The 20,975-nt window shown below is 41.4% G+C and overlaps 1 protein-coding gene across 1 annotated transcript in view; it reads right to left on the bottom strand.

Moving 5' to 3' along the window:
- The window catches only part of CLVS2 (clavesin 2), a 47,804-nt gene that overhangs the window by 21,655 nt on the left and 5,174 nt on the right, over window positions 1-20,975 (bottom strand). Inside the window, exon 2 of the mRNA XM_081855929.1 lies at window positions 19,007-19,181. Coding sequence (XP_081712055.1) covers window positions 19,007-19,181 — 175 coding nt within the window. The remainder of the gene's footprint in view (window positions 1-19,006; window positions 19,182-20,975) is intronic.

The raw sequence follows: 20,975 nt of genomic DNA, 5'->3' as shown, positions 1-20,975 counted from the left end.
GATTATACATTCTAGACAAATTCTTAGTATTGGGTTCTAGCAATTCTGTTTCTAACTTTGACCTCTCCTTCTGAAATCCTAGTTTTCTGTCCTGCTTAAAAGTTTCATTAATCTGGTAATAATGTAACCAGTCTCGGACTTTAGGTTTCAATTTCTCAAAACTCTGTAGTTTCAGCTTTTCACCATCATATTCTACAATTTCACAATATTTTGGCCAGTCTGTATCCATGTTCAATCTTTTTACCGCCTTAGCTTCCATTGGTGACAGCCACCTGGGGGTTTTACTTTCAAACAAATCTTTATATCGATTCCATACATTATACAATGCTTTCCTAATAATATGATTTTTAAAATTTCTATGTACCTTTACCTTGTCATACCATAAATATGCATGCCAACCAAAACTATTATCATAACCTTCCAGGTCCAGAATGTCTGTATTCTCAAGAAGTAGCCATGGTTTCAGCCAGCAAAAAGCTGCTGCTTCATAATAAAGTTTTAAGTCCGGCAGGGCAAAGCCCCCTCTATCCTTTGCATCAGTCAAAATCTTAAATTTAATTCTGGGTTTTTTGCCCTGCCAGACAAATTTAGATATATCTTTCTGCCACTTCTTGAAACAGTCCATCTTATCTAAAATTTGCAATGTCTGGAACAAAAACAACAATCTCGGCAATACATTCATCTTAATTACAGCAATTCGGCCTAACAAGGAAAGTCTCAATCTTGACCATATATCGAAATCTTTCTTCACTTCAGCCCAGCATTTCTCATAATTATCTTTAAATAGATTCACATTCTTAGATGTTAAGTTCACCCCCAGATATTTTACCTTTTTAGTAATTTCCAAACCAGTTTCTCTTTGAAAACTATCTTTTTCCTCCACCGTGAGATTTTTTTCCAACACCTTTGTCTTGTGTTTATTCAATTTAAAACCTGCTACCTGACCAAATATTTCAATAAGTTCCAAAACTCTTTTTGTACTAGTTTCTGGCTGTTGTAGTGTCAAAACTAGGTCATCTGCAAATGCTCTTAGCTTATAATGTTTAGTTCCGACCTGTATACCTTTAACCAGCTGGTCTCTTCTAATCATGTTAAGGAAAACCTCCAGTACCGATATAAACAATAGAGGGGAAATTGGGCATCCCTGTCGTGTCCCTTTCTCTATTGGAATTTCATCCATAACCATACCATTTACAATAAGTTTGGCCTTTTGCTCAGAATAAATTGCACTTATACCATTTTCGAAGTTCTTGCCTACCCCCATTCCTTGGAGATTCCTCTTCATAAAGCTCCAACAAATATTGTCAAAGGCTTTCTCTGCATCCACAAAAATCAAAACAGCTTTTCTATTTATGTCAGTTTCCAAAAGTTCTAGAATATCTATAATATTCCTCACATTGTCTGACAAATGCCTGCCTGGTAGAAAGCCTGTTTGGTCCCTGTGAATCTCCTCTAACAGCACTTTTTTGAATCTTTTTGCTAGAATGTCTGCAAAAATTTTATAATCCACGTTCAAAAGTGATATAGGGCGGTAATTCTTGACTTGATGTTTCTCAGTTTCTGTCTTTGGTATAAGTGAGATGAATGCTTCCTTCCACGATTCGGGAGCCTTTTTCCCCTCCAAAATTTGATTGCAGACTTCTTTCAATGGTTGTATTAACCAATCCTTCAATACTTTATAATATCTCGCAGTTAATCCATCTGGTCCTGGTGATTTTCCCAGCTTCATATCCTGGATGGCACTCTCTATTTCTTGATCTGTAATTTTCTCGTTTAAACTCCTTCTGTTGTTTTCAGAGATTTTTGACAGTCCGTATTTTCCAATAAATTCTTCTATCTCCTGTTCATTTTTTGGCCCTTGTTTGTATAATTTCTTAAAGAAACTTTGAAAACAATTACTTATCTCATTTGGTTTATTAATAGACTTCCCATCTACTTCGAGAGATGTCACTGTATTCAATTTTTGTCTCTTTTTCAGTTGCCAAGACAGTAGCTTCCCACATTTATCTGCAGATTCAAAAGTCTTTTGTCTCATTTGTTTAATTTTCCATTCTATTTCCTGGTTCGTCAATTCCATATATTGTGTTTGATAGAATTTTATTTCTCTTAATATCTCCTGGGATTTAGGCTTAGATCTCAATTTCTTCTCCCCTTCTTTTATTAGATTCCAAATTTTCTCTTTCTTCTCATTCTGCTTTTTCCTCTTTATTGAATTCTGTTGTATTAGGAAGCCACGCATCACGGCTTTACTTGCGTCCCAAATGATTCTTTTTTCTGTGTCTGATCTCAAATTGATCTCGAAGTAGTCTTTAAGTGTTTCTTGGGCCTTTTTGCAAATTTCCCCATCTCCAAAGAGAGTGTCATTCATTCTCCATCTAAAGGTTCCAGCTGTTGTCAGTTTCATTTCCATCTTGACAGCATTGTGGTCAGAGCAGGTCTTTGGGCAGATTTCTGTTTTTTTAACCTTTGATGCCAGATTACTAGAAATCCATATTTGATCAATTCTAGTCCATGTCATTTTTGCTTCAGAGAAGAAAGTCCCCTCCCTTTCCAGAGGGTTCCTAGTTCTCCAAATATCGATCAGATCCATAGTGTCAGTCAGGTCAAAAAAAGTCTTTGGTAGTCTTCCGTCATTAGATATTGTTTGTCTTTGGGCCTTATCCATGTTTGTAGAGACGACTCCATTCATGTCACCCATCATTATAATTTTAAAGTCCAAAAAGTCCATTAAAGTCTCATGCAACTTCTTGAAGAATTCAGCCTTCCCCTCATTTGGTGCATAAACTCCAACAATCAATATTTTTTCTCCATAAATTTGGATTTCCACTGCCAGGTATCTTCCTTGGTCATCCTTAAAGATCAATTTTGGTTCAAATTTTTCCTTGACATAAATCACAACTCCTCTTTTCTTGACTCTATCTGATGATATAAATTCTTGTCCTAATCTCTTGTTTGTTAAAAGTTTTCTATGTATCCTGGCAATGTGAGTTTCTTGTAAACAGATTACGTCTAGATGTTCCTTCTTTAATAAATGAAATACTTGGCCCCTTTTTCGAGGGTGGTTCAAACCATTGCAGTTCCAACTGAAGAGTTGCAGAGACATTTTGGTTACTGGGTAGACCTTCCACCGACTGCACCAAGTTGTTGTTCCTCCTCGGTCGGTGCTCGGTTCAGTCCAAATGATAGATTTGAGATGTCCGATACTTCCTCCTCGCTGACAGTTCCTTTCTGAAGATCCTCTTGATTTCTTTCCAAAAAGAACTCTTTATCCTGGTTTGTTTTTATTTTAATTTTCTTCCCTTTGTAGCTAAAGGACAGCCCTTGTGGAAATTCCCACCTGAATGGGATATTATTCTTCTTAAGTAGATCAACTAGTTCTTTAAATTGAGATCTAACCTCCAAAAAGTATTTAGGAATATCCTTGAAGATTTGAATCTGAGAATTTTTAATGACCAAGGCCTTCTGGAAATGTAGGTTCAATATTTTGTCTCTTTGTTCCTTTGATCCTAAGGTAATTAAACAATCTCTTGGCTTCTTCCCTTGCTTCCTGCCAATCCGAAAGGCTGAGGTTATCATAAATTCATCTTCCTCTCCATCTAGCTCATCATTCCAGAAGTCTTGAAATTTGTCTGTAAGGAATTCCCCGAGCTTGTCCTCTTCCTCTTCTGGAACCAGTCTTAATTTCAGATTCTTACTTTTCCTTTCCAGTTCTAGTAGGGCTAATGCTGAATCATGTTCATGTACTTTTTTTACAATAGGCGCAAACTTTCCTTTGGTTTCTTCAGCAGTGGACCTAGCACTCTCAGCTATTCTCCTTGTTTCCGTAGATTCTTGAACCAAACGGTTTATAGAATCTGTATTAGATGAAATTGTTGTTGTATTCAGGTCTAGTCTTGTTGTCAACTCCGTCAATTTCTTTGAGTTCTCTGTAGACTGTTTAGTGAGTTCTGCAGATTGCTTGGTAAGTACTTCTAGTGACTGATTTATTTTAAGCAGGGCCTGTGTCATTGACTCCATTGATGCTGCTGTTATTTTTTCTTGTGCAGCTGCTGCTCCTGATAAGGAGCCTCTTTTTTGAGCTTGTTTTTGAGCCTGCTTTGTTTTACTTCTTGTTGAAATCTCTTCTGGCGGGTTGCTCATAACTCAAGGTCATTCACACAGGAAAGTTGCAAGTGGAAAATCCCACTGGATACTCCGTAATGTAACTAAAGCCCTCTAGAGGAGGAAATTGTAACCGTCCAAAGGCACCCAGAACAAAGAAACAGAAAGTCCAAAGGCAAAAGTCCCATTAAAAGTCTTTAGTTTGTAGCACTTTACTGTTAAAATTGTAATCCACCAAAGTCCCGAGTATGTTTCAAAATAAGTCTTATTTTGTAGCCGCTGTCCTTTGACAGCTCACTTGACAGTTCCTTTTTTCAGGCGATCGCTGCTCCGGCAGCCTGGCCAGAAGTATCAGCAGCAGAGGTTTTTTATTCCTTATCCCTTTCTTTTGCAGGTTAAATTAATTCTGTTTCCTCCCCCCCTTCTCCTGCACAACAGGGGGGAGATCCTTTCGATGTCTGGTTTAATAAGAGTTAAAAGGAAAGTCCATTTAAACACAGCTTAGTCTTTTCATTGCTCCGTTAATCATGCAGTTCCGGGAGGCTGACTTCCTTAATTTTGCCTTCCCGTTTTCAGCCAAATCTTCTAAATTTTTTAAGTCCCGTCTTACTTTTGCAATCTTACTCACGGGTATTGTTGTTGCCAATCGTTGATTTCAGAAAGGAATCGGCGCTCTCCGTTAATGGCGACGCGGCTTCACTCCGTAAGCTGGGTAGCGATCCTCAGCACCGCGCTCACCCCGATGCCGCTCCGGAGCCTTTAAAAAGGCTCTTTCACGATGCCGGGGGGGCGCAAAGGTGCCCACCGAATCTCCTTGCTCACAGGCTTCAGCGCCTGTGATTTTAGGGGTCCCCCGCTTGCCGTAGCGGGTAAGACCCGAACTTACGGAGCAGTCCTGCCTCGGAGCTTGAGGCTAGGACCGCCATCAAACGCTGGCGCCGACCGGAAGTCGAAATGCGAACTTCTTTTGAAATCTTCAGAAAGGTCAAGTTGATTGAAATCTACCATATTCCATGGCCTGTGCACAAAAGATGTGACAAGCTAGCATTATTTCCAGCCACGTTTATTTTCACCTTTTCCCCTATATGTGACATGCTGTCACCTTGATCAACAAGGCTGAATTATAGGGAGCTGGTGAATGTACTGTCCTGGGGTGATTCATTCTCTTCCAGCTACATGAGTCTATAATCTTAATGATATTAGCATCCTTAGCCTAACCATTAGATTGACAAAAACTGAGAGGGAAATTCCATGAATCAATCTGGGCCCCAAAAGGAGGAAGGAAGGAAGTTTACTCAGAATTTCTTGCCCTCATTCAAATTCCAGCAGAAATAGATATAAGGGCCTAGGTTTGGGGAAGAGTTGTAGAAACTGCTTACTAGAATTCACAAGTATTCTGCTCATTTTCAGCAGTCACTTATTGACTCCAAGCCATGTTTGCTCTGTCCAGAGCCCTGGAGGTGCTGAAATGCACCAATCACATAACTAAGACAGACTGATATTTAAAGGCTGCTGGATGGTAACTGCATGGCCAGAAGACACAAATGGGCTGTGTCCATTAGCCTAGTGATCCTGCAACAACTTTCCTGGCACACTGAACTCCCTGAAGCATTCAGAGTGGTTCGTTCTAACTGCTGACAGCAGTTTGAACAGCACAGATTTTGTCTGAAGATTGTATCTGCAGCTGCACGCCTGAATTTAAAATGCACAGAATGCTATCCCAGCAGTATTACATTTATGAGTTTATGGGCTTTAAATCAGTAAACATTCAGAAAGTTGCACACTATTGATTAGACAGGTTTTAATGCTTGTTCTGGAGCTGTTATCGCCTGCTGTTTAAATACATATTACAGAGATTAGTAGCTGTTTCAATCTACTGTCTAAATGCCTGATAAATAATAAATATTAACAAATGCACACCATATAGCTCTTCTCACATTCAAAAGAAATCACCCTCTATTGTGGGAATATATACTGAAACTTGTTTGGAAGGAAAGGTGGAAAACCACCAAGGGTTGTGTGTTTGCATCTATGCAATCAAACAGCATCACTTTATTCCAGCAGTAACTCCAACAATGTTGTGTTTCACCTCATTACTGTCTATATTGCTAGCCAGCTCCCTACTGATTTGGCTGTGTGGAAAGTCCAGAGTAAGGTACTTTAATGCTGGACTAATTTACTGCTGTTGGAAAGTGCAAGTATGAATTAACCCTGAACTATTCCAGATGCTGAACATTCACTTAATTGTGTTTAGTTTCTTCAAGCTCATTCACACAACATGAGCGTCATGCACTCACTGTTCATTATCATAGGATTGCTTGGTTTTGGAAACGTCATTCACAAATCAGACTATTACAGGAAAATCTAATCACATTAATATATTGCCCGTTAGTGAGGGCAAGTTATTTAAGGGACAAATCTATCACTTGGAGACACCCAAAGAGTAGTTGCGGAAAGCCCAGTGGTGAATCAATAAACAAAATTTTCAGGTTTTCTCAGTTGTTGTCATTTCAATTTGTTAAGTTTGATGAAAGTCACGAAGTAACTGACATGAAAGAACCTCAGGCTAATGTTACATGCCAACTCACATAGATCTAATGGTGATCATCTTGAACCCTGTTCAGGGCTTGAATAGGTTGGATGAATTGAATGAGCATGGTGGACATGTGTAAGGGAGCAGCATCAAATCATGGCTTCCTAATGTGTGTTCTTTAATATTTAGAGATGCACACCTGCCCTCCACACTATGTATCTTGGACAAGGAACCTGTTACCTTCCAGGTGTTGACTCCAACTCCCACCAGCTTCAAACAATGATCACAGGTGACTGCAGCAGTAGACCACCGATATCGGGAGCACCACAGGTTCCTCATCCCTGCTATAGATGTTTCCTGCAGGAAACCCCCACTGCAGCATTAGTGTAGGTGGTGCAAACATGACTGCTAGATATTGTATGAACAAAGAAGCTCTGAGGGGATGTTTGGAGACTGCCAAGCCTAAACATTGTCTTGGCACCATATCTGAAAGCAATGACCCTATGGATTCTTAATGATTTTTGAAAATAATTACCATCCTCATTTGGATATCTGTACTGGAACTAAAGAGGATTGAAATATCTTGCATTTAGACAAGTTTTAAATTTACTCTAATCATGAAGTTTTTATACAGATATGGGTGGGAGTTGACCAAAAGCACCAATATCTAGGCTTAAAAAGTGTTCGTCCCCAAATGGACATGGATGGTTTTCATAATGCATATAACATGCATATAAAAAGCATCCTGTGGCAGAACAAAAAGTATAAATATGAATATAATTTATAATAATTATACTCAGTAATTTGTACACAAAGTTCTCTCTCTCATGTGTGTGTGTGTGTCTACACACAGAATACCTCAACAGGTCTTTGAATGGGTTCTGCAACTCAAAAATAGAACTAAATACTGGATAGAACAAAGCTCCTTCACCTTGTTTTTATTCACAGAAATAAATGTAGATATATAGCTCTTTGAAAACCATGTCGTTTTTCAAAGCAGCAGTTGTTAAACGGAGGGTGCTGACAGGTTAACATGCCCTTATATAAACTACATCATATATATGTCACACACAGAAAAACCCTCTTGTAGGAATCATAACATTTGAACACAGAGTCTAAGAGCTGAAAGCTTAGACTGGGTCCACAAGATATTAATAAATAAATAATATGGTCATTAAATAATTCTTCTGTTACACTTACATAAAGGTTTCCTTCAATGCTACTCTCCTACACAAAGCAATAAAAATTATTGCGGCTTTTTGTCATCATAATGTGAGTGAAAGCAAAAGAAAATCCATCATTCCTATGGAGGAAAAAGAGGGATTTATTGTGTCCTTCATGGCCATGTTTCGAGGTGAATGGATATTGGAGGGAAACAATAAAATGCTGAGTTGTTGTCCGACCATCTATGTTTAACAGCAGCAACAAATAAATATATTCTCAGAAAAAGAAGCAGTGGGGTACAGGATTGTAGCCTAAGACTTTTACCTGGAAGCAAGCCCAACTGAATATAAAAGGGCTTACTTATGAGTAGGTATGCATAAGATTGTACTCTAAAACAACAGGCAAGTACTTAAGAATTGTGTCCAGTGCTGAACATGCATAGTTCTCTTTGCACAACAGGACTATCTCTTTCTCTCCTCTTTCTATGTGCCCCCAAAACAGGTTCTGGAGGGTCTGCCTATGCTCTGGAGAAGATTTTGAGAGGAAAGGGAATGCAGAGGAGAGGGGCGACAGGAAGTTCTGTTGTACAAGCCGAGGTCTGTTGAGCAAGTGCAACTGTAGTGTTGGATATAACCCTTAGCTATTTTCTCAACAATGAAATCTTATTTCCAGGTGTCACCTAATCTATGCATATTTCCTGGATTCTGTTACTACCACTACATTTCTGCTCTGCTTCTTAAGCACTGAGGTCACAGCTCTACAGAGTCATTTCCCTGCTACAGATTTATATAATTTCTGCTCCACCAGGTCCATCTGCAATCTATTCGACTGGCTAATTTGCAACCACCCCCACCATGTAATTGTAGTAGGGTTGCCAACAGGCCAGAAAACAATTCAGTGTACCTGTCCTCCTCCCCATTTCCTGAAAAGCAGAAGAGGAAAATAGCAATAAAACCCCAATAGTGCATTGTCTGATTGCTGTATAGTTTCTGACAGCAGGCCAAGCCCCCATCTATAAACCCTAACAGAACAAATTGAATGTTGCCGTCCTTCGTATTTTTCAAAGAAAATCAAACCAAACTTTGAAACCTATCACTCATTTTCTCCAGGTTCCAGTTTCTCTTTTTAGAAATCAATATGCCTGAACGTTGCCTTTGAGGTCAAAGCTACAACAATTCTGACCTGCTTGCTTGATTTGGAGGAACTAAAAAAAAAATAAAAAAATCATTTCCTTCCCTACAATTGGTTACAAACTTTACTGTCAATTGAGAGAGGTTTCTGTGTGGTGCCCCCAGAGAAGCAAATCCAATTGTGGAAAGTTCATTAGGTGACTCTTTTTCTTCAGATGGCTAAGAAAATCCAACCAAAATCTGCTCTAGAACCAACATGAAGCCTAATTTGATCAGTCATTTAGCAGGGAAGAGCAGGGGGTTGTTTGAATGGCAGATTACTTTTTTAAATTGTCTATTTTCAAGTTTTCTATTGTATCTTAAAAACCTACTGGCTGCCCTTTGGAAACATTATGAGTTAGAAAGGGGGAAAAAGAAATGGAGCAATTTTCTTCACATAGTTCACAACTATTCGCCTCCCGCTTTAAGCATCTGAGATCTGTGTTTATTCTCCTGTACCACAATTTAATGCATGTTTGCATACTAACTGATCAAGGCTCACCATGGTAACTGTCAGCTTAAGTGAGGAACTGCTTGGCATCCAAGTATACAGAGAACTATGGAGATTACTGAAAATATTTCCAGCATTACCCTGACATGATTTTCGTTGCAACTCAACATTACCTTAGACCAGAACTGCTAATTAGCCTGGCTTGAATAACAGCCGTTAATGTCATCAGCATGGTTTTTTATGCCATTACAGGAGAACAAGCAATAGTAATTAATTGCTCATTGACAAGAGTGATGATTACTTTCCTTTCCATTCAATAGACTTGAAAAGAAATGGGAGTTCATGGATGTATGTGTTTGATGATAGGTTGTCACTGGACAAAGATAAAGATGCAGGAACCCTTTTCAAAATTATATACCTTATCATATCAAAACCCAGCAAGTAAAAGCAAGGAAGGTTTACCTTAGACAAACATGAATACAAATTGAATAGCTGAGATAAAATACAGATTCTTTCCCATTGCCTATGCCAGCCTTTTACAAAATCATTTTGGGGAATAGATAGAACTATATTTACACAAAAAAGGCTCAAAATGTAGAGAAAGCTACTGTAAGTGCAAACTCAGACAGCCCTTCCTTGTCCCTCTCAGGCATGAACAATACATTCTCCCATCTGTCAGCATACAAATGAAGAGCTGCAGTATTGTACCACTGTGCCTACTTTGGTTTTTGTTTTTAATCTGTTGCAGCAGATCCCAGAAATGACTTCAACAAATGACACTGGGAAGCTTAGCTTCTTAAAAACAAACTTGCTCTATTTTTCTAATACATTTTCTGTAGCTCAAATTTAAATTGCAGCTTTAGCATTTCTCTGGTTTCGCTTTAAGATACTTCCAAAGAGATGGAATAATAATAATTTTAAAAAGAACTTCTGGCATTTGCCTTCTGCCTTTGTGTAACATTAAATTTGCCCTTAAAGAGAGCAAGTTCCCCTCCCCCCATATGTGTTTCCAAACAAAGATGTAAAAAACAATGATTCTGTCTAGAGAGTCCACCCACAATCAATTTATAACATCTAGAACATTCCCTATTTTCCCTTCCCTCATTTGAAGTGATATTTTTAAAAGTAGTCCTATCACGTGATTTATTTACACATCCACAGCATGCAATTCTATGCATGTTTGCTCAGAAGAAAATCCCATTGTGTTCAGTTAGGATTGCTCACTTAGAAGGATGGCAACCTAAACTGGATACAGTGGTACCTCGGGTTAAGTACTTAATTCGTTCCAGAGGTCCGTTCTTAACCTGAAACTGTTCTTAACCCGAAGCACCACTTTAGCTAATGGGACCTCCTGCTGCTGCTGCGCCACCAGAGCCTGATTTCTGTTCTTATCCTGAAGCAAAGTTCTTAACCTGAAGCACTATTTCTGGGTTAGAAGAGTCTGTAACCTGAAGCATATGTAACCTGAAGCGTATGTAACCCGAGGTACGACTGTATCCTTTTCCCTCCCCTTCCTTTTACTTTGCCTCAAATAATTAAATATCACCTTGACATGTTAATAATGTGGCACTCTGACTATCCTTTTATATATATATATTGCACACAAACACCTTTTACTACACTGCTACCTTCACAGAAATCCATCCAGTGTGTTGATCTGCTAGCTCATCGCTAACCTTTGATGCTGCGACATAATGTGAGCAACAAGCCAGTAAGCTCAGCAAAACCAGTCGAAGGAGAAAGAGAGGGAGCACAGAACAGGCCTGGCTGCCCCCTTGTCCCAGCCATCCGTGAACCGAAGCATAGTGCTGAATGCCATTCTCTAAGGAGGCTTTCAAATATCAAACTTATCTGGACAACATAATGGTGGGAAAGCAGGGCTCAGGGATGAGGGGGAAGTATAAATGAATCTCATCGAGATGCACAGAGGTACCTGGGAATCAGTATAATGCTGGACAATTCTCAAATAACCCATCAGTCCCTGGGAATATACCGTATTTTTTGCTCTATAAGACTCACTTTTTCCCTCCTAAAAAGTAAGGGGAAATGTGTGTGTGTGTCATGGAGTGAATGCAGGCTGCGCAGCTATCCCAGAAGCCAGAACAGCAAGGGGGATTGCTGCTTTCACTGTGCAGCGATCCCTCTTGCTGTTCTGGCTTCTGAGATTCAGAATATTTTTTTTCTTGTTTTCCTCCTCCAAAAACTAGGTGCATCTTGTGGCCTGGTGTGTCTTATAGAGCAAAAAATACAGTAACTACTAAATACTGGCTCTGTGGGAGGTGCCAAGCACTCAGCACTGAGAGAGAGAAGAAGTGGGGATAGGTTATTTTGCTTGTATGCAGGAAAGGGGAATATGGAAGCAGAGCAGGGATGATGAGGAACTTCAGGCCCAGGGGCCAAATGTGGCCCTTCAAGCCTCTCTGTCTGGCCCTTGGGATTCTCTCCAGGCCACACCCTTGTTCCCATGCCACACCCCTTACTGGCTATGCTTTTGTATCCTCTTTGAGTGCCCAGTTTTGTGCAGCTGGAACACTTCTTGCTTGCCTGGTTGCAGGAGAGGGAGGGGTGTGCAAGTGTGTGAAGAAACAAATATCACATTCCCATTTGTTGCTCTGCCCACTTTTGCCCCTGGCCCTGCCCACCACTGGCATGTGGCCCCCAGAAGGTTGCATGGAAGGGAATGTGGCTCTTGGGCTGAAAAAGGTTCCTGAGAACTGGAAGAAAATGCTAGTATTCCCAGTAGCTAGGGTGTTGGGAGTGTGGGACAGGGGGAGAACAGGGATCATGGTGTCAAGTCCCTGTTCTTCACTCAGTTATACTGACAACAGGAAGCGCCATGACACACAGAGCTTCTCCTATGCGTGTGAAATTATGGTAGTGTTAATTAACATCACAATATTTTCATGCAAGGAAGAGCTGTATGTTCTTAAAAGGATCCCTATTAAGTAATTTTTGCTTTAATTAATTAGCAGACTTCCTTGGAAATGCTCAGCAATGTGTGAAGGCCAATTACATGTAATAACATAAAAAGGGGAAAGGAAACAGGGACAGATTTTTAAACACTAGGCTTGTTAGCTATTGGGTGCATTAATAATACAGTGGTACCTCGGGTTAAAAACTTAATTCGTTCCATAGGTCCGTTCTTAACCCGAAACCATTCTTAACCTGAGGCGCACTTTCGCTAATGGGGCCTCCCGCTGCCAGCATACTGCCGGCGCGCAATTTCTATTCTCATCCTGGGGCAAAGTTTGCAACCCGAGGTAACTACTTCCGGGTTAGCGGAGTGTGTAACCCAAAGCGTTTGTAACCTGAGGTACCACTGTACAGACAAGAAGACCTCCTTCACCAACCCCTGAAGGCAGGGGAGCTGGGCAAGAGGGGACTTGGGAGCCCAATCCTGTGTAACAACCACTGCAACAACATGGAACTGCTCAACATCAGATCTGTCTGGCTTCATTGTGGCCTGCTCAGGCAGCAGTAAGTGCTTAAGACTTTTACACTATTTGAAAACTATTTGCTACAAACAAACAAGCTCCAGTGTGATTTTTGTTTCAACAGTAGAGCCGCCACACTTTCAATCCAGGTTACCTACAAAGCTTCAATACAATTTGATACACTTTTCTTTCTTTCTTTGCCAAAGCACTGCTTCAGAGTCTTGTGGTAGGTTTTTACATGAAAATGCACTTTATTATAATCCCTATGATGCAGAAGGAGACACAATGAATGAGTTCTCCCATACTGACTCAACTCCACAAGCTCCATAGCACTGAGCATAGCGTAAGCCCAACGCTCAACCTCTTGCATCTATTTGCGTTGACTTCTCGCCTTGCCCAGCACTGGTATAAGACAGCCTAGAAGAAAATGTGGCCCTCAGTCTTCGCCTCTGACCAACATGCCTGCTGTTTTCGAGAGAACAGAGTTCAAATCCCCACATTTGTTTATCACAACACTCAGAATCTGACTTTCTATGCAGATTGACTACCAAAATTGATCAGATTAATGACACTGCTTACCATTCTACACGAAGAGCAAGATTTTTCTGAGCTAAGCAATGAAAATGAAGAACCATGAAACAACAAGCTGTCCTTCAAAGAAGAGTACCAAACTACCCTTTTACTTGTATGAAATTATTTTTCAACTCATGAAATGTTTCTGCAGATGACACCAAACTGGGAGGGGTGGCTAACACCCCAGAGGACAGGATCACACTTCAAAACGACCTTGACAGATTAGAGAACTGGGCCAAAACAAACAAGATGAATTTTAACAGGGAGAAATGTAAAGTATTGCACTTGGGCAAAAAAAATGAGAGGCACAAATACAAGATGGGTGACACCTGGCTTGAGAGCAGTACATGTGAAAAGGATCTAGGAGTCTTGGTTGACCACAAACTTGACATGAGCCAACAGTGTGACGCGGCAGCTAAAAAAGCCAATGCAATTCTGGGCTGCATCAATAGGAGTATAGCATCTAGATCAAGGGAAGTAATAGGGCCACTGTATTCTGCTCTGGTCAGACCTCACCTGGAGTACTGTGTCCAGTTCTGGACACCACAGTTCAAGAAGGACACTGAGAAACTGGAACGTGTCCAGAGGAGGGCAACCAAAATGGTCAAAGGCCTGGAAACGATGCCTTATGAGGAACGGCTAAGGGAGCTGGGCATGTTTATCCTGGAGAAGAGGAGGTTAAGGGGTGATATGATAGCCATGTTCAAATATATAAAAGGATGTCACATAGAGGAGGGAGAAAGGTTGTTTTCTGCTGCTCCAGAGAAGCGGACACGGAGCAATGGTTCCAAACTACAAGAAAGAAGATTCCACCTAAACATTAGGAAGAATTTCCTGACAGTAAGAGCTGTTCGACAGTGGAATTTGCTGCCAAGGAGTGTGGTGGAGTCTCCTTCTTTGGAGGTCTTTAAGCAGAGGCTTGACAACCATATGTCAGGAGTGCTCTGATGGTGTTTCCTGCTTGGCAGGGGGTTGGACTCGATGGCCCTTGTGGTCTCTTCCAACTCTATGATTCTATGATTCTATGGAATTCAAATGTCATCCATACAACGTAACTAGGTAGAGGTGGACCAAATATTGCCTAATGACATCCAGAGGGAAATCATGCATGTGGGTCCAGAAAGTGAGACAAGACAATAGGGCACCCTGGAGGACCCATGTATTTATCCCTTATCTCTCACACCCAACCAAGGTGCTTCTGTACCTTGCAGGAAAGAAGGTCACCAAAGAGTCACTCAGTATGCATTCCAACCATTTTTTGGAATAACAGTGCAATCGTCATCATGCACAATCAGAAGTCCTCGACAGACCTCACTTCCAGGTTAGTGGGGTTAGAACTGCAGCTTAAGGAGCTATTGTAGACTGCTCTCCACCCAACACCATCTGGTCACTGCTGATCAGGGACTGGCAATGTGGTGGCCTCCAGATGGACTCCAACTCCCATCAGCCCCAGCCAATATGGACAACAATCAGAGATAATGGGAGTCTGGAGTACAAAATGTTGGCTATCTTTAAGCAGGCTGATTTGGTATACAGGTGCACTTAGTGTTAAACAGCCTGTGCTAGTCTGTTGGAGTCGCCCGTCCACCCATCTCTGTGTCTTTTTTCTTTTTCTGTAAAAGCAATTAATTTACTAGAGTGCTAGTCTTTTTTCTTCCTCAGCTGCCATGTGATCTCGGCAAAGTCTTGTAAGCCAAAGCAAATACAATTCCACTGATTAAATAGCGTAGCTGTTTATCAAGACAGCAAGTACGCCATGTGTACTTATTGGTTATGCTCCTTTTTCAGTATCTCCCATCTGTACTTTTCTAACCTGCTCTGTAACTCAGATAGACCAGTTTCTGATGTGCACGTCACATGGCAAGAAAAGGAAAGGAACCAGTTTATAAATGTTCTTTTTTTCTGACTGTCACCTGAAGGTTTTCATTCAGATTCAGCAAGTGGCCTCCCAACACAACACTTTAGCCCATTCAGGGCAGTCATCATGAGTCCTGAATGGCTCCTTAAAATGTTTTGGTGGGTGATGCTGAATTAATATTGCAATGTACAAGAATGCTTTAACATTGATAAATAGGAACATAAACAAAGAGATGATTTGTAGAACAACTGACGGTCCCCAAGCCAAATTCCAGTGTATCTCAAGGAAGTATAATACCCCCAAGCAAATCCACATGTGAGGTGTCAGGAGAAGGGCACTGAAGGCAATCCTATAGACACTTATCTGGGAACAAGCCACAGTAAACACAATGGAACTAACTTCTTCTGAGTAGACATGTAATTGATTGCTCTGTAAGTAAGCCTACCTCCTTAGATTAGTTTTTGTTTGAAAAACCTGTGGGATGTCTTTATCCACTCCAAGGGTGGGCATTTTCAAGGGAAGAGTAACCACGGCTCATGTGGAATGGAAGAGGAAAACAACATACATAAGAGGCAGATTTAAGTTCCAACTGAACATTTCCATGGTTTCCATGCTGCTCCTTTTGTTCTTCTGGTTGTTTCCTGAACACTATTTCCTTTCTGATTTTCCCACAATGTCATATAAACTTACAGTGGCACCTCAGGTTAAGTACTTAATTCGTTCCGGAGGTCCGTACTTAACCTGAAACTGTTCTTAATCTGAAGCACCACTTTAGCTAATGGGGCCTCCTGCTGCCGCCGCGCCGCCAGAGCACGATTTCTGTTCTCATCCTGAAGCAAAGTTCTTAACCCAAGGTACTATTTCTGGGTTAGTGGAGTCTGTAACCTGAAGCGTATGTAACCTGAAGCGTATGTAACCCAAGGTACCACTGTATGGACTCCGATGATATTGTTTCAATGTGTCTGTGCATCATCATGTCAGAATACTATGGGGACATCACATGGCTTACCACCACCAACCAGATTAAACAACTGGGTGGGCAAACAGGGCAAAATACAGGAGCCCCCTTCAGGCATTCTAGCTCACTCATGCAGTGACACAGGAGCAGGAACAGGCCAAGGAGTATCCCCCTCCTAATATCATGTGTTCTGGGAAGGCCCTCTCCCAACATCTGTGCAAACAGTGAGAACATCTGTAGATGTTTGTACATCCAGCTGCATGCATGGGGGGGCACTTTCCCCGCAGACATCTACTCTCTATGTGTGGATACCAGCAGACTGGCTTCTCAGTTTGCACCACATTAGAGGCAGGGCTACTGAGTGCAGCCCTACTCCTATGTTCTTCTATACAGAAGCTAGAAGACCTGAAGAGGGCTAGAGTGGGCACAGAAGCAGGAAAATGGTGCCCAGAACAACAAATAAGCGTGTCTAAAGTTTCCAGAAATGGAAAGTGACTTTCTGCACTCTGGGATGAGGGTGAGAAATGAGTCATTTTTGCCCCAGCCCTAAAGTAATGTGCATTTCCTCAACCAGCCTGGCATTTATCTAACAGTCTTATGTCAAGTCCAGGGACATGCGAATCCATTTCATTAGCCTGATATATATTGGGTGTAGAATCGACATGGGAAAGTGGCCTTAGATCATAACTCTACAGAAGAACGATGAAAATTCTGGCAGGCCCTGCTAAAATTGACTGCAATATCAGAGCGCATAAAAGCTCATAGAGATGGTTGCTTTATAGGAGTCATAAAAACATTTCAGAGCTTGAAATGTAAGGGAATGAAAGCATTTCCTCGAGTAAAAGCAGAACTGACTGCAGTAAGAAATGAGGCAAAAAACCCTCAATATTTGGATATAAAAATTCAGTTCCCTCTTAGATAAACATTTGCTTTAATGAAGATAGTTTTGCATTTATTAAATATAACATAAAACACTTATGTACCATGATTCAATGATTTAACATTGCAAGAGAAGCACTTTAACCTATAGATAACTTTAATCAAGTATGCAGTTAATGGCTAAGAAAAAGCTCACAGCAACCTCCATTAAGCATTAAGGTATCAGCAAACTCTCAAGATACAGGGTTGAATCACACAACCATTTACTGCATAGTGGCCTCTGAAAACATTCTGCTGTGGTGCCTCTAACCACACTAATGAACTCATTTTCTGTTGCCCTCAGGGCAAGAATCACCCCACTCCTAAACATGGTAGAAAATTGAGAGAACTGGGTGTGTGGTAACAGCCAGTTTACTGTATAGCCTGAAACGACAAACAATAAGCTCTCCATGTGGTTTGTGAACTACTGAGGCCACCTCAGAACTCTATCCTGAGGACATGAAGATATGTTTTAGCCAATCTAGACATTACTTTCACCACAGCGGTCAATGTCCCAGTAGCAAATTTCCTACCTCCCAAATAAATGCTGTGAAGCATTTATTCACCACATGAAACAGGGCCACTGTGCATTACTCAAGGCCATGGTGGCAGCTGGCAGGGCTGTGCAATACACACACACACACACACAACTCATGTGCTGAGCAATGCTTAGAAACAGACAAGGTGGGAAGCTTGCATAGGAATGACATTTTGCATACTGAAAGTAAGATCTTCACTATCTCAGAAATGCATCTTCATAGTCCTGTGGTGGCCAAAGTGTGGCCAGTGTAAAATTAATTCTGCAACCATTCATACAAGCATGGATATCCAGTTATGTGTTCTGTCTCTCTCCTCACAACACACCAGAAACCTAATGTAGCACATCTGTTACATTATAGGTTTGTTGGGGGGGGGTTAATTTCAGTTTTCTTACATGTGATACATAGCAACTAGCACAACCAACTTATTCTGTGTTATTAGAAAAGATATCAGTGAAAAAACATGAGTTACAGAAGGAAGAGGCCAAAATGCCATCTACTCCACCCACTGGCGGAGGAACAGGGGTGCGGGGGGAGCGCACCGCCTCCGGTGGCACAATCCTGGTGGGGTGCCATCGCAGCTGCCCCCCCATACCCCCGCAGGCAGCACACCACGTCCCCAGAATGCGCGCCACACCCCCAGGACATGTGCTACGCCCCTGCGGGCGGCGTGCCACACCCCCAGGATGCACACCAGCCACGCCCCCGCCTGTTCTCCGCCCCGCTGCCAGAGCTTGAAGCTATGCCACTGACTCCACCTCCCTGCATTTAGATGCTCTTCCCCACCCACAAGAGGTCAACTGCTGCAATCCAGACTAGTATGTACCCCAGGTAAAGGTGAGGCAGACACAACACAGAGGGAAGACTCCAAACAAGTTCATAGGCAATGAACTTATACTCCACATTTGTTAATCCCAAAGTTAATACCACTATTGAAGAGGAACTTGCTTTGGCTGGACAACGCACAACATCCATCAGGAATCCAACTCTGCCTCCTTTGGGAGTTTTTGTTCTTTCTCTTCCCTCAATAATAATTTAGAACTGCTTGATTTGAGGCAACCATCAAATATGAGACTCAGTTTCTCAGCCATAAAATAAACAACCACCTGATTATTCTTCAGTTAGGTCACAAATTGAGAGAAATGAATATATAGCCTAACATTTCAGTTACTGGATTGTTTGAATTTATATTCTTCTTGTTCTGTTTTTAGCATGGAACCACACCAACTGGGGGGGGGGGGCGGGTTGGGGTGAGGAGGAGGGAAGATTAGGAGATATACGAGTAATGTTTTTTAAAAAGTTTTTTACCTGAAGGCCTTCTATGGCTAATCGAAGCATACTTGGTGTCAGTTTAGAAGCCTGTTTGAAAGTGAAGTTGCTCCAGTCTATAATCAAAACAAATCCATTTACTTGAAGTTCAGGATCCTCAATCATGGCTTCTAAGGAAAGAAGTATGGCACGCAAAATATCCACCAGCGTGTACCTGCCAAGAAAGACAAGATCGTATTAAGCTAGCTAACAATATTCCGATGCTAGAAGAAAAGATATTATTTGCAATCTGCTGTCAACGTATCCAGTTTGCACATTATAAAGTATGGCAATCATAGTTTCACTATATGTGATCAGATAAATACACAAACCTTTAAGACTGGGGTGACACCGCAACACAACAGTATTTGTATGAAACATGAAACTATGTGGCTGAGTCTCAATGAGTCGGAGTGAAGTGTCAGGTTTGTACACTCCCACCCCCCTTCCTAGTTTATAGTTTCAGTTTTAAAGAGTCTGATCTTAGTTTTACTTGGTTTGCAACAAACTTTGCCTAGCTTAATAATAGCCCAAGCTTTGAAGTTGGCTTCTTGTAAACTGGCTAGAATACACTGTATTTTAAATTAGGATTCCTGGCTGGTACATAACACTAAGGCAAGAATGTTTAAATATGAAACTAAACTTAGCATAATTCCTTACTCTAGTTTCAGAGGAGGCAGAGGGGGAAGAGAGGGGAGAGTTTGTAAGCCCAGCACTTTGTTCAGGCTCACTAAGCCTCATCCACATAGGAAGGTGTTTACACCTAGTCAGACCATTGGCCTAGCTTAGTACAGTGGTACCTCAGGTTAAGTACTTAATTCATTCCATTCTTAACCTGAAACTGTTCTTAACCTGAAGCACCACTGTAGCTAATGGGGCCTCCTGCTGCCGTTGCACCGCTGCTGCACAATTTCTGTTCCAATACTGAAGCAAAGTTCTTAACCTGAGGTAATATTTCTGGGTTAGCAGACTCTGTAACCTGAAGCGTATGTAACCTGAAGCATATGTAACCCGACGTACCACTGTACTAGGTTCAAGGGTCTGGAAACCAGGGCCCCCTGGATGCAATTGGACTTCACTCCCATCAGCCACAGCCAGCTGGCCAACTATCAGGGATGGTGCAAACAATATCCAGAGGTTTCCCATCCCTTTCTCGTCTGTACTGACTGGCAGTGGCTCTCAAGGATTTGGGGAAGTACGGTAATCTTTCCCAACCTATTTGGAGATGCCAGGGATTGAATCTGGAATTCTTTGCATGTAGTTATGTTCCTTCAGTATGTTTCTCTATGCCTCTCCATGATTTACCTACTGTGGAATTTTCATTAGCTAGCTAGCAAGAAAGAGTAGCAATACTGGCTGCAGTCCTGCTCCCTGTTGAGTTGCTTAAAGCTCATGGAAGTCAATTGGATTCTTGAAGCGTAACTGTTTTCAGGTTTGCAGTCATTAACTTTAAAAAGAACAGAGCATTTAAAGAACCTGTTCATCCAGAAAGACCTATTAAAAGTACTTAAAAATAGCAGTCAATATGCAATCTCCATGGGATACCTTGGTTTTCTTAAGTGGCCTTCTCCTTGCCTTACATGGCATTGGGATAAGGAAGCTTCATTTTGCACCACCACTAATAATAATATCCACTACAGGACACAATTTAAGGCAGCAATTTTTTTATTAAAAAAAAAAAAGCTCAGTGATAAACCAGGGCCAAAGCTAGGTCTGAAGAGGCATGAGCAAAATGCCCTCTGTGTCTCCCTTCTCATGTTGCTGGATCCCTCAGGCATATCTGAAAATGGATGGGCAGTCGCAAGGATGGTTGAGAGCTGGCATTTAAATTTCTAGCAATGCTGCGAAGTGCCCAACATAACATTAGTCCAGAATGTCCTGGGAAGTGTAAATGGCAGCCGACAAACCCAGCAACTGGTGTTAGGATACCAGGTCTTGATTCCAGACCTGGCTAAGACATCCCAACCAT

The sequence above is a fragment of the Podarcis erhardii genome (assembly GCF_964252035.2).
Source record: "Podarcis erhardii genome assembly, chromosome: 3".
NCBI classification, from domain to species: Eukaryota; Metazoa; Chordata; class Lepidosauria; order Squamata; family Lacertidae; genus Podarcis; species Podarcis erhardii.
Note: the sequence above shows the minus strand (reverse complement) of the source record. Positions and strands in the feature narration are given on the sequence as shown.